At 48.1% G+C, this 14465-nt stretch overlaps 1 protein-coding gene across 1 annotated transcript; it reads right to left on the bottom strand.

Annotated features, from left to right (window-relative positions):
* Positions 1–445: 445 nt before the first annotated feature.
* Positions 446–13881, bottom strand: ITGB7 (integrin subunit beta 7). The gene is made up of 15 exons (XM_011375829.2): positions 13352–13881; positions 8684–8887; positions 6858–7059; positions 6596–6766; positions 5631–5872; positions 5127–5285; positions 4752–4847; positions 4503–4592; positions 3374–3520; positions 2836–3029; positions 2290–2513; positions 1860–2079; positions 1513–1721; positions 1018–1178; positions 446–762 (listed from the first exon to the last, which is right to left on the bottom strand). Exons 1-15 carry the CDS (start codon positions 13592–13594, stop codon positions 682–684), a joined length of 2643 nt encoding a protein of 880 aa, XP_011374131.2. The 5' UTR covers positions 13595–13881; the 3' UTR covers positions 446–681.
* Positions 13882–14465: the final 584 nt, after the last annotated feature.

The raw sequence follows: 14465 nt of genomic DNA, 5'->3' as shown, positions 1-14465 counted from the left end.
TATTATCTCCTTGAGGAGAATATCCTCTGAGAAGGCTATCCTTTGAGGCCAAAGTGGTCTTTCTTTTTTTTTTTCCCCAAATAGAACCACCCTACAAATTCCAGTACCCTATAAACTACCACTTCGAAATTCCCCTTCGCCATAGATGAGCAACAAGTAGAAGTACAAACAGGGTATCAGTTATGAATAAGAGAAAACAACCTGCACAGTGAGACAGAATATTAGATACTAGTACATGGAATATATCTCAAAGTGTGGTCTGTCCTCCATCAACATTACTCTGGGAATCCAACAGCCCATCTGAACCAGCTGCTTCCCTGGCAATCACTTACTGGCTCTCCTACACATTTAAGTTTGAGAATCTTCCCCTGCCCTCAGGTGGCAAGAGGGGCTCCCAGCTTCACAGCCTGTTTTGACCTTGGGATAAAGCAAATGACAGCTTCAATTGAAAGTTAGACTTTATTGTATACATGGATGGGGTAAACCCCACTCCTTGTGAGGTAGGGAAACAAAGTTGCAACAGGAGGCAACCCTCTTGGGTGTCACTGAGAACAGAGTAGGTAGTGACCACTCCAGCACTGGATTAGTCTCCTACCCAGCCACTACCTGACAGACCCTCCCCCCACGTTTCCCACCATCTCCCCAGTGAGAAGAGCCCTAGGGTAAGTATCCTTACCCCCTTCAGAGAAGGGGACTCTCTGTCTCTTGAAAGCGAGGATTGACAGTGGTCGTGATGGCACTTTTGTAGAGAGGATTGCTGTCCTGGGGAAAGAGGTTGGAAATGATGAGGGAAAGTCCCAGGACTTCTGGACCTGGACCTAAAAGCCAACCTAGAACTTGAGCCAGACCCCAGGACTTGATGGAAGTTAGCAGAGGAATGGAACAGAGGAGGCACAGACCTGGGAGGGTGGGAAGGGGCTTCATGGTAGTTATCAGAGCTGAGGGTGGAATGAGAAAGCAACAGAGGACCTAACCAAGGAAAGCAAGTAAGACCCACTCAGTGGGCAGTCTCCTTACCTGCTTCCAGTTGAGCTGCTGCCGTTCCTTCTCAAAGCGATTGTATTCTCGACGGTCATAGATTTCTACTGAGAGCCGGTAAGCCAGGACCAGCCCCAGTCCTACTGCCACAATGCCCCCCACACAACCTATCACAATGGCCTGGGTGTGGTCTGCTCCCTCTGTAGGTGAGAAACAACACACACTTCTGGGTTCTGGAGCATAGGGATTGATGAACAGTTGCCCACAGTGTATGTGTATCCAGCCCCATCCAGCCTCCCCAGCCCTGCCTACTATTGAAAACGAACCCAGCAGGGTCCAAGGTTATCCTTAGTGCCCGGGGCCTTAGCCTTGTCCACTTGGTCCATCCCCTACACTTGTGCCTGGATTCATAGCTCTGCTTCAACCCCTAGCCAGGTTTCCCATTATCTTTACCTTTCTTCCCCAAGTTGAATCCCTACCCATCAAACTTCCAGGACTCCATTTGAAGTGTCCACAGCATCCCTGCCCACTTACTCTCTCGGGGTCTCACTCTCAGCACGACCCTGCCTCCAGCTTCATCCTCTATCAGGAAAAACAGCAGCTGGTTGTCCAGGGTCCTCTCTTTGCACCAGCCATCATCCAGGATAGGAGCCAGAGCCAGAGTCACGTTGGCATGAGCACAAGCCATGCTGCAGTTGGTAGCCAGGGGACCAGTTTCAAAGGCCCCACACTCTGCACAGTCCCTGTCCAGTGGATGCCAATAATTTTACCAGCTGGACAGTTGTCACCCACACCATATGCAGGAAAAAGCAGGCAGGTGGCAGTGGCCCAGCAAGCCCTGCTATGCCCCTACTCCCAAAATGTAAAACGTGAGGCCTCACCTGTGTGTCTCACATGGTGTCTTGCAGCCTGGGCACTGATCACATAGGGCACCATAGTATCCATCCAAGCACTGGCAGCGGTTGCATTTGCAGTGTCCATGCCCATTGCAGAGCCCTCCCTCGGGACTGACACAGCCATCTATGTCCCCACTGCATTCACACGCTCTGCCCGTGCGGTTGGCGTGACAGTGACACACTCCACATTGGCAGCGGCCAAAGCCTGGGACAGAGCCACATACAATAGACATCATAGGCTGCCTAGAACTGATATGTTCATGTGCATCCTATTCCCTCTCAAATATGCCAGACACATGCTCCAACTCCTATATCGGAATCTTTGTTACTCGCCCTTAGTGCCTTGAAGATCCCAGAGCCTAAATACCCTTGGGAGAACCACTCTGACCCTACCCTCCCCACAGTCTCCAGGTACCTCCACAGAGGATGCCCTCATGTCTCTCACAGCTGGCATCATCACACTCGCACAGGTGCCCGGAGCTCTGTCCACTGCAGCTGCAGCGTCCACACTGGCACTGTCCTTTCCCACTGCACAGGGGCCCTGTCCCATTGGGGGCTCGGCACCCAGATTCCAGATCCAAGGAGGAGAGCTCAGCTTCAGAGCACTCACAGAATCGACCCAGGCGGCCGGGAGCACAACTGGGAGGGGAAGACAGAGAAAGAAAATGTGGGGCAGAGAATTTGACCATCCCTTGACTTGTCTTTCACACTATCCTCTAAACCCAAGATCTCCCAAGAGCTAGAGATGGAAGGGTGGTTGAAGGGATACGAAGTACAGCAATGCACCAAGGAATAGAAGAGCAGAGGGAGTCCTGGTCAATGGGAGCATCTCAGCACATCTGAGAAGCTTCAAGTGATGAAAATCAGGGTGCAGTCTAGGATGGAAAGCAGAGGAAGAGGAATGCAGGGGCTGGTCATATGTAGAGAACTACATGGGTGAACGAAAGCAGGCAGCCCTCACCTGCACACCCCGCATTGTAGGTATCCCTGGCCATCACTGCAGTGGGGACCCTGGAGCTGAGTGTCACTACAATTACAATCACACAGTGTGTGCAACTCCACAGTCAGCTCCTCTGAGAAGCCAAGGGCTCGTAACCTCAGAAGATGGGGCTCTTGGAGGCAGTGGGTAGCTTGGAGAGTAACTAAAAAATTCACCTGAGGACAAGACGGGCAGAAATCAAACTAAGATTATATGCGCGCCCATGTGTGCATGTGCATGCACACATATGTACACACACACCCCCCCAACACTCCCAAACCCATTGATCATCCAGAACTCTATTCCTTAGTAAATTAAAGGACAAGGTCATGCTAACACTCACCTCCTAGCAATACACTTGAGGAAGCTGCTCATTAAATCCCTTCAGAAGGGATGGTTGGAGGACTACCCCATGCTTTTGCATTGTTCTCTCTGCTTGCCCCCCATCTTTTCCTGCCTGCTTCAATTTCCCACTCCCACCCCCACTTCCTTCCTTCTGCCTGTCTTGGCTGGCTCTCACCATCTGGTTGATTCGGACATTGTTGCACTGGCCTCGGTCCCCAGCCGCACCATCCCTCTTCTCAGGACCCCCACACTGAGATTCGTAAGAGATGCGGACACCAGGAGGGAGTGGAGAGTGTTCGAGAGTCACAGTGGATGACAGGCTCTGTAGAAAGAGAGTGAGTAACAACATGAAGATTGACTCCAGCCCCACATCATGCCCTCTCCAGCCATTCCAAATTCTGCCAGAACCCTGCCCTCAGCCTTCCTTGGGGCTCCTTCCATTTTGCCTAGTCAGGAGGAATTTCTGGAGGAAGGACCTGTGAGAATCTTGAGGGATATACATGAGGACCCAGAGGACTTTAACAGCATTTCTGCGCAGTTGCAACAAGGAACTGCTAGGGGTCAGCGGCTGGCCAGGCACTGTAAATGTGCAGTACCTGTGTTTTCAAACCCCAAATCAGGACATATAAGCTGTGTGCATATAAGGTCCAAAGGGCAATTCTCCCAGACTTTGTCCTGGGAAATTTGATGCTGTCTCAAATTTTCTCACCATGGCTTTAGGACATGGTCCCTGTAATCAATAAGTCTAGTTGCAGAGGTAAGACCTAAACCCAAGAAACAAGAATTTTTATGGTCTCTCTGAAGAATATCTGAATTGTTTATAAGCTTAATGAAAGCAGGCTCCAGATGTTAAATTCTTTATGAACAGACTGACTAGAAGACAAATCTCAGCTCTTCTATCTGTTATCTGAGGGACCTTGGGCAAGTCACTTTGCCTCCTTGTGTCTGTATCGCCATCTATAAAATAGGGATGGTAAGAGTTACCAAGCAGGGATTTTAGTAGGATTAAATGAGATAGAAAACAGTATGTGCACTTAGGACAGTGCTTAGCATGTAATAAAAGCTCAGTGAATATTAATTTTCCTTCTTTGCCAGAACAGGGCTCTATGCTTTGCACAAATCACTTAAGATTGATGAATGTAAGATTGGGCAAATGAACTATTAATGACAGCCATATACAAACTGCAGGTAGGAGCTGTGGTATGTTACCCAAAATGTGATTATTCCCTCTTAGTTCTGCCACCCCTCCTGAGAGCCCCCTTCCCACAGTGCCCACCCTCATTCTCCCCCAACTCGCCCCTCACGTTATAAGCGTCCATGATGAGCTGCACCACATTGCTGGAGTTCTCACTCAGCTCCCCCACTGCAGACTTAGGGATCAGCTTACTCAGCTCCTGAGTTATGAGGGGTTTCAGGAAATGGTGGGTCACAGCTCTAGGGAAATGGGCTTCTGGGGGTCTGGAAGGAGGATGTATGGGGAAGAGGAGAATAGATCTTTGAGAGACTTAAGGAAGGCTTAGGATGGGAGGGTCTGGCATTCAGACAGCTCTCACCTGGTAGACAGGCAGTGTGGCACTGGTGACAGCAAAGATGGGCTGGATGTTTGCTGCAGAGAGAGCCTGGGCTACCTGACCCACAGAGGGGTAGTCCTGGGGCAGGGAGTGGGCACAAGGTGAGCATAAGTCCTCCACAATACACAAGGTGCCCTTCATCCCAGGGAAATTCAGCAACCAAGATTCCACCAACTACAGGAATCCTGGAGGCTTGGCAAGGACGGAGGGTCTAGGGAGTGGGATAACACAGGTTTCTGTTTGAGCTGTGGGGGGAACTTCTGGGGAAGATGGCAGGGTGGTTATCAGTAAGGAGAGTGAGGCTGGGGGACGGGGGGGAGTCAGATGGGGAGGGTCTGGGGGAGGGGAGGGACTCACAAACTCTGGGCTGCGACTGTAGAGGCCATTGCTGTCCAAGTGGCAGTGCCCATCACTGGGCATGAAAATGCCACCCAACTTCCCATCCCCAGCTGTGTGGAATGTGTCATCTGAAGTGAACACCAGCAGCCGGGACACGTTTCTCCATCCAATCTGTTCCTAGGGTGGGGTGGGGCATAGGCTGTACAACTAGGCATGGCCCTTGAGATACCCCAGCCAGTGATGTGAGCCAAGGATTTGACCAGCCTTGTTCTGAGTCAGCTCCCTGTTTCTCTCCAGCCCCCCAAAGCAGGGTTGCTGCTAGTGGGAGCCTTCTTGTGAATGAGAAAAACATGCCTCTTCCTCAAGCTATTTAACTCCTATCTACTAGGAAGATGTTACAATAAATATGCAAACTACAGTGACTGTAATATGAATGACACCCCCTAGAATTGTACACTGCACAACCATAGGTGGCAGTCTTGGCCCCAAACAGTCCTTCAGATCACCGTCCCACCTCCTCACCTGGCAGAGTGCAGCCTGCAGAATGGCATCAAAGCCACCCTCAGGTGAGTCCAGGTTGCCGGACACACTCTGGCGCCCCACCTCCCGCTCAAAGGCCTTAGCATCCCCAGTCAGGGACAGCACATGGTGAAAGCTGAAGGGTGGCTGGCAGCGCTCCATCCGGGTGGGGCAGGGGTGGCGAAGCTTGGAGGGCACTGTGCTCACAAAGGGCAGCACCGTTTTGTCCACAAAGGAGCCAAAGCCTGGGAGAGAGAAGAAGTGAAAACTGTGCCAGAAGTCACAGGACAGCAGTGGGATGGAGGAGCCACTGCTGAGGACTAGGAAGGGAGGAATCCATGGGAGGTGGGAGGTGGTCCTAGAGGAGGTAATGGGAGCCAGGTGCTCCTATATGGCACCCAGTACCTGGTAGGGGCAAAGGGCTGAGACCACTGGCTCAGGAAAGTGGAGAATGGAAGAAATTAAAAGGACACATGAGAATCAGGCAGGGGTTTCCTGAAGGCAGAGAAAGAAGGCAGAGTGTAGGGTTTAGTATCGGTATGAGGCAAAGGAGGGGATGGCAAATGGAGAAGTGATGAGCGCAGAATGTACAGCCAGGGGCAATGGCATTTAGACTTTGTCCAAGAGACAGACCTGAGAGGCATCAGGGCAGTATCCAGGTAGGTAGGTACAGAGCACTGTCTGACCCCTAGGAGCTGTCTAAACACAGTCTCTCCAGACTCCGGGCTTCAGTTACCCCTCACTGTAAAATGAGTGGTCCTACTGGACAGTCTCTTAAATCCCCTCCAGCTCTGACCTAAAAGATGGATGTCTTTGGGGAGAGATGTCAGCAACCTGTGGCCTGTTAAAAATTGGGAGAGAGCAGGTGGGGCCCTTGTGTGTCCAGGATGTTGGCAGAGGCTAAGGTGGCAGTTGAAATTAGAGGCAGAGGGCTGGCAGGTGGCGGGGTGGGGCGGCACTGTGCTCACCAATGCGCACAGAATGTGTGACCTCCTGCAGTCGCACCAGCAGGGCGTGCCCGAGTTGGCGCACGAACTCCAGGTCATCCTTCATGGAATAGCTCAGGTCCATAAGGTAGTACAGGTCCACAGGGTATCCCTCAGCACGAAGGAAGCGGACCTGGAGCTGCTGGGGTTCCCCTGGTGGTCGAGGATGGAGCGGCAGGGGTATCAACAGGGTGCTTATAGATCCCTGCCCAAACTTCTGACCCAGCCCCGCCGCCCCTCTCACCTGGCCGCAGCGTGACCCGCACCCGTTGCGGCGCCAGCTGGGTGGCCCCTTCGCCACGGGCACCCTGGCTGAGTGGCTCATCCTGAAGCACCTCCTGCCAGCCTTGGGGTTCCTCCAGCTCCCCCACGGGGCAGCCCCGAGCCAGCAGCTCCTCTCTCCGGGCGCAGCGCCGTGCCTCTGCCTCCCCCGACGCTGTGAAGTTCTGCAGCCACAAGGGAAGGTGCGTCTGGACCCTAGTACCCTGCAGACCCCCAGCCCTGCTCCCAGCCTGCAATCCCCGCCACTTCTAACCTCATCCCTCTCAGTCAATTCCCTGAGCCCCTCTGATTCCCTCCTCCCCTCTTCCTTCCACAGCTATCCTTGAACCCCAACCTTTTCTTCCTTGTTAGAGCCCTATAGTACCCCATTTCTCCTCCCTTATCTCTAATCCCCTTTTTCCCCAGCAGCCTACCCTTCCCCTCCCTCTAGGGCCACAGACTTCCTGTTGAGACTCTCAGGGACCTCACCACCACAAAAAAAGGAGGAGCCTGGCCTCCTAGTCCAACCTCCCCTGCATGCTAAAGCCAAAATGGGAAGAGGATCAGGTTAAGACCCACAGTTCCTGGGAAAGGAAAGGGTAGAGACCCCTTTCCCCCATGTCTGTTACCCACCCCTGGGACTGGCTGGGAAGCCACAGAGGAAGGAAATGGTTAGAGCGGCTTCTCAGTGGGCCTGGGTGCCAGCCTCTGGTCTGGGGATTGGAGAAAGCAAACATGTACCTGAGTGTCCCAAGAGCCCCACCTGGTACCTCTGCTCTCTGCCTCCTACAGACTGTCTTCCCTTCCAGTCCTCCCAGATTTACTATGTACCTTTCCCCTGGGCATGCTCTGCCTCCTAGTGAGTTTGCCCTCATCTCTTATCTAAGTCTCCACCTTCCTGTGAGAGAGTTCTGCCCCCACCCCCAGCTCAGGCACCCCTCATGCTCTGCCACTCTTATGAGCCCTGTCTGTTTAAGGCATAAACAAAGAATAGCCTTGTTTGACCAGCTAGGGAGATAACCGGTTGCCAGCATCTTTCTTGACCACTGAGTAGCTCAAGCCTTTCACCCACAGGCTTCTAACTTTTTCCCCTCTACTATCCCAGTCATAGGCAGCCACATACTCCTGCCAGCCCCCAACACGGATTCAGAAACCCAATCACACACTTCTGCTATAGATTAACCCCCAATGTGATGGTATTTGGAAATAGGGCCCCTGGGAAGAAATTAGGATTGGACGAGTTAATCAGGGTAGAACCCTCATGATAGGATTAGTGCCCTAATAAGAAAGGACACCAGAATGCTTATCTGCAGCCCATATTCAAGCCAGCAAAAGAGCTCTCACCAGAAACTGAATCTGCTGACACCTTGGCCCTGGACTTCCCAGCCTCCAGAGCCATGAGAAACAAATTCCTGTTACTTAAGCCACCCAGTCTCTGGTATTTTATTATGGCAGCCCGAGCTGACGAACTTTCTCACATGTACACATGCATAATAGGTCCCTCTGCTTTTACAGAAGCATGAGTTCCAGCAATAACATACTCCTCCAAATTCATAGTCACAAGTCTTATCCATATATACACAAGGACACAGATACAGATATAAATGTACATGCACAGGAAAAGTGTGTGCATGTTTATGCACACACACACACAATCACACATAGGAATCCTATGTACAAATTCAGTCACACAGGACTGTGGAGTACACCACACATGTGCCCACACAGTCACACACATACACCTGCTCATGGCTGCCCACACACCAGTTGCACATACACCTACATGTGGCTCAAAAGCCTTCTCTTTACCAGTTGCTTGCACCATGCACAGCTTGGATGTGAGAGGATGCACTTCTGGCAGGAGGGGGCTGGCTGGCAGGACCCCGGCAGGGACAGATCAGGATCCCCCCATTCTGTGGCCTCCCCTGGGGATGAGATCTTGGTGTCCAACTCACTCCCACTTCTGCTCAGGACCAGCAGGAAAACAAGGACCATTGACAAAGCCACCATGGTCTGTAATAGGATATAAAGGGGGACACATGGGTCATTGGGGAAGACTCCCCAAGTTCTCAGTCCTCTAAACTTAGCCTGTGGTTATCCCTCTCAAAAGTCTACCCCAACTCTTATCTCCCCTCATAGTCTCACTTCCCCCTGTGGATTCAGCAGTTTCTTCAAAATGGCAGGAAGGGGCCAGTACCAGGCCATGGTAGGGGCCTTGGAGAAGACCTGTCCCTCCTGTGTGCAGACTTCAGGAGGTCAGGGTGGGCAGAACGGCCTAACTAAGATTCTGGGCACTGGACCTGGGGGCACTGAGGTCTACACTGAGGTCTGTCCACCAAGATTCCAAGCCATAGTGGAAATAGAACCAAACAGGAAACAGACCAGGTTCTGGTCCTGCCTCAGTCACTCACTAGCTGTATGGTAAGTAAGACTTTCTCTCTGGACCTTAGTTTCCACATCTGTAAAGTAAGAGCATTGAATAATCTGAGCTCTTGTAGCTTTTATAATCTTGGATTCTATATAAGGGAAGAAGATCATAGGCTCTAAATAAAATGAGAAAGGGAGTAGGAATGAGAAGAAAGAAAGCGGGAACAGATAAGGGAATATGTGAAAGAGGCAGAGAAGGTTAGTTATACTTGACTGACACAGTAACAAGAGGACTAAAGATCAGGCCATAAGAAGAACTTTCTAAAGGTCTGGGAAAACGGAGGAAGGAAGGCCGTGGGTGATAAAATTCTCTCCATTCTCTAGTTTGCACAAAGGGGATCCAGAATAGAGAAAGAACCAGAAGGCAGAGTAATTCCTGGGTTGACCTCCAGGGAAGACTAGACAAATTTCCAATTTTTTTAAAACATTAAATTTTGAATAGGCAATCCATTACCATGTTTCAAAAATCAAAAATTTAAATCCCAGTGACCTCTTTTACAGAAATGGAAAAGCTGATCCTAAAATTCACATGGAATTTTGTGAATACAAAACAATCTTGAAAAAGAACCAAGTAGGAGGACTCACACTTCCCAACTTCCCAATTTTACTGCAAAGTCACAGTCATCAAGACAGTGTGGTTCTGGCATAAGAACAGGCATATAGATCTGTGGAATATAATTGAGAGTCCAGAAATAAATTCATCCATTTATGGCCAACTGATTTTTGACAAAGGTGCCAACCCATTCAATAAGGAAAGAACAGTCCAACAACGGTGCTGGGATGACTGGATATCCACATGTAAAAGAATGAAGTTAGACTCTTACCTCACAACATATACAAAAACTAACTGAAAATGGATCAAAGGCCTAAGTATGAATACTTAAGCTATAAACTCTTAGAAAAAATGTAGGGGTAAATTTTCATGGTTTTGGACTTGGCAGTGGATTCTTAGCTATGACATCAAAAGCACAAGCAACAAAAATAAAAATAGATAAATTAGACTTCATCAAAATTTAAAACTGTGCATCAAAGGACAATATCAAGAGTGAAAAGACCATAGAATATGAAAAAATACTTGAAAATCATATATCTGATAAATATCCAGAATATATAAAGAACTCTTACAACTCAACAACAAAAAGACAACCCAATTTTAAAATGGGCAAAGGACTTAAATAGACATTTCTTTAAAGAAGGTAGACAAACGGCCATCAAGCACATAAAAAGATGTTCAACACCATTAGTCATCAGGGAAATGCAAATTAAAACCACAGTGAGATACTACTTCATACTCCCTAGTATGGTTCTAATTTAAAAAAAAAATGAAAAATAAGTGTAGATAAGGATGAGGATGAGGATGGAGTAAATGGAACTTTCATCGTTGCTGGCGGGAACATCGTTGCTGGTGGGAACAACCACTGTGGAAAATAGTTTGGTGATTCTTAAGTAAGTTAAAACATAGAATTACCCTATGATCCAACAATTTCACTCCTAGGTATATTCCTAAAAGAATTGAAATAGGGTGTTCAAATAAAAACTTGTACAAGAATGTTCATAGCAATACTACTCATAATAGCTAAAAGGTAGAAACAACCCAGTGTCCATCAGCTGATAAATAAAATGTGGTATATCCATACGATGAAATATTATTTGGCCATAAGAAGAAAGTACTGATACATGTTACAACATCCACAAACCTTGAAAACACTATGTTGAGTAAATGAAACCAGTCACGAAAGACCACAGTACTGTATGGTTCCATTTATATGACAGAGCCCAACGAGACAAATTCATAGAGATAGAAAGTAGATTAGTGGTTGTCAGGGGTTGGGGAGGAGTGTAGGATGGGGAGTGACTGTTTAACGGACAGTTTCCTTTTGGGGTGAAGAAAAAGTTCTGGAAATAGCGTTTATGGTTGCATAGCATTGTGGATGTACTTAATGCCACTGAATTGAACACTTAAAATGGTTAAAATGATAAATTTTATGTATATTTTACCATAATAAAAAAATCAAAAAGTTAAATCAGATAGTGAGAAATCTCCCGTTGTATCCCCGCTCCACCCTAGTTTCCATACCCACACAAAATAATCATTTATTATTACCTTTTGTTATAGTCTTTCTAGAGATTGTTTTATGCATTTATGAATTAATATAAACATATATACACTCTTTAAATAGAATCAAGTGGTAGAATTATACAAAGAATACACGAAGTTTTGCATCTTTTAACTACTTTCTTGGAGATCCTCCTACCCCCCAAAATAAAGAACTTTCTTGTTCATTTTTACAGCCACAGTTTTCCATTGCATGTATGTATCATATCATGGTCTCTTATGATGGAGATTTAAATTGTTTCTAATTGTTCACTATTGTAAATAATGCTGCAGTGAAAATTCACATACTTATTTCACATGTGCGCAAGTGAATCTGTAGGATAAATCCCTAGAAGAGGATTTGTAGAGTCAGTAAATAGGTATCATTTGTAATATTGGCAAATATTGCTGACATAAACTCCTTAGAGACTGTGCTGGTTTACATCCCCATCAGCAGTGTATGAAAAAGACCTGCTAACTCCTTGTAGCATCTGCCTCTTCCTCAGCCTAGGCTCAAATCCAGATGATCCGCATGGAGTGTAGGAAAGGGGTGGGGTGCCAAGTCCTTGACAGCCCTTGTCCTGCCCCCGACTACCTGTGACCTCATATATATATATCAATATATAGACATATTTATATATCGATATATATATATATATCGGAACCTTCTGTGAGAGGCCAGCTCAGGGCTCAGCCTTGGTGTAACCTCAGCCCTGCTTGCTCTGCACGCCTGTGGTCAGGGAGGCTGCAGATGCTGCTGCACGAAGCCCACTTTTGACTCATCTCTCACAGGTGGGGCCTCCATACCACACTGGTTCCCCAGACAGGACAAACCCAGAGACCTCAAGCCCAACTCATCTCCCCTAAAGGGGGCTCTGGGACTCCCAGGATGGCCCACCCCAATCCCCTTCTCCCAATTCTTCTCCCCCTCCCTTGTTCTCCCTTTCTTGGGGATATGTAACCTGCCACTTGCTTCTCATAGTCTGTTTCATTCTCCTCTTCATCCTATTCAAAAATTTGATTTTATATCTACTGTTTTTCTCTTTTCCACTTCTTCACAGTTCTTCGTTTTGCTTTTTCTTCTCTCTCTGACCTTAACAATCGAATGGCAGAATCTTTTTACAAATGGAAATCTGGATCCCAGGTGGTAAGTGACTTGCCCAAGGTCACGCAGTGCATTAGAGGCAGAACAGGGACTGAGGCAAGGCAGGACCTATGGTTGGTTTGCTGCTTTTCTCCCCTCCAGCCCAAGCACCATCATCATCGAAAGTTGTGCCCTCTCCCCACTAATCCCAGTGGGCTCTACCTAATCCCCTTTTTCTGTCCTTGGGGGACTCCTTAAGTCTTCCCTTCTCTCCCTTCATGGTGGTCCCATTCGCCTGGACTTAATTCTGGCTCCAATAAACACCCTACTGTTCTCTTGGCAGCTGAGAAACAGAGCTTCTTCCCATGCAGATCTTCCCAAGTCAAGCAGAACCCTCTACTGCCCACTTGGAGTCACTAGGAGGAAACAGAACTGAGTTACTGGGCCACAGTTCTCCCAGGAGTGTAGGATCTGTGGCCAAGATACCGATCTGGAGAAGGTCTGAGCTGAGCATTAGGCATTAAGCAGCAGGGATAGCAGCTGGGAGTAATGCTGGGAAAACCCTACCTTGACACAATCCTTAGGATATGGCAGGCACTCAGATGATAGCACTCATACATTCCCACACCTCCTTTTCCTCCCTCCAGCCCCATTCTTGGGGAATTGATGCAAGAGAGATAGGTAGGAGGAAGGAGGGCTTGTGAAACTGGAAGAGGGAACAAGACAGGGGATCTTAGGAATGCAGAAAGGAGTTCAGAGCCTTTTTCAAGTTTCAGCTGAACCCAGGTCATCAGAACCCTCTTCCCAAGAGGTTGAGATCAGGTGGGGCCTGAACTAGTAAGGAGAGATAGGACTGTGCCCAGATACTCACAGGTGCGAGCAGAGCAGCCTTTCCTCCATCCGCAGCAGCAGCCTTTGTGTACTGATCTGAGAGGCTACAGAGGAGGAAGTGACACGCCCGGGGTGGGGGGAACTTGGAGGGGGTGACTGATCTAGAAAGTGGAGCAGACAAGGGTGGAACTGAGAGCCAAGGGAGTTGATAACAGAGATTTGGAAGAAGCAAGCAAGGAAGCTCATCTATTGAACACCTAACAACAGGTGTTGAGTATATCATGTTGTTATAATTAATCCTCACAAAAACCTCCTGACATAGGTGTCAATATCTCCCCAGTCCCCTAGTTTTACAGATGTTGAGACTTAAAGGTAAGAAGTAAAAATCTTTGCCTAAGGTCACATAGCTAGCAACTGACTGGTCTGGGATTTAAATCCAGGTCTATCTGCCTCTCAGTTGATGATCTACTTCCTCATACAGGAACATGATAGGAAAAAATGTGGAGGTAGTAAGTAGTGTAGAGAGGGGTAGTAACCATTGTTCATTTTGAAAACCCTGTGTCCACTGTATTATAGCTGTATTAACTGCCCATTGTTCATTTTGAAAACCCAGTGTCCACTGTATTATAGCTGTATTAACTGTCCACTTGTATTAACTGCCCAAGTTCAAATCCTGGTTCTATCACTTACTAATAGTGGGACTTTAAGTAAATTACTTACCCTTTCTATGGCTGTTTTCTCATCTGTCAAACAGAGCTCACAGGATTGTTGTGAGAATTAAACAAGATAATTCATATCTATTGCTTAGAAGAGAACATGGCACATACTAAGGGCTTGAAGAGAGAATCAATGGATGAGGTATAATGGAGGTGAAAAGTAGAAGCTTTGAGAAATTCAAGGTCCAGATAGCTGAGAAGCTGGAGAGAAAGGCACAGGGCCAGGCTCACAGAATGAGACTGGGGCCAAGGAGCCAAAACAGAAGTGGATGGAGCCTGGGAAAGGGATGGAGGCCACCTGGGAGAAGCAGAGTACAGAATGGCAGCTGGAGCTGGAGCAAGGATGAAGCCTGTTAGGAGACAGGGTTGTGGAAAACATTCACCCCTGGCTCATACTTGATCACAGGGAACTTTGAGAAGGAACTGGACCCAAGGTCT

Source organism: Pteropus vampyrus, unplaced genomic scaffold (genome assembly GCF_000151845.1).
Source record: "Pteropus vampyrus isolate Shadow unplaced genomic scaffold, Pvam_2.0 Scaffold276, whole genome shotgun sequence".
Lineage (NCBI taxonomy): Eukaryota > Metazoa > Chordata > Mammalia > Chiroptera > Pteropodidae > Pteropus > Pteropus vampyrus.
This window is presented reverse-complemented; position numbering and strand designations above follow the sequence as displayed.

Excerpts from the sequence above, each read along its gene's own strand:
- ITGB7 (XM_011375829.2), bottom strand. The coding sequence starts at position 13,594 with ATGATATACTCAACACCTGTTGTTAGGTGTTCAATAGATGAGCTTCCT. Across the intron at positions 4,848-5,126 it reads ACAGTCGCAGCCCAGAGTTT|GACTACCCCTCTGTGGGTCA; the intron begins GTGAGTCCCTCC and ends TCCCTGCCCCAG. Across the intron at positions 3,030-3,373 it reads ATGTCCGAATCAACCAGATG|GTGAATTTTTTAGTTACTCT; the intron begins GTGAGAGCCAGC and ends TCTTGTCCTCAG.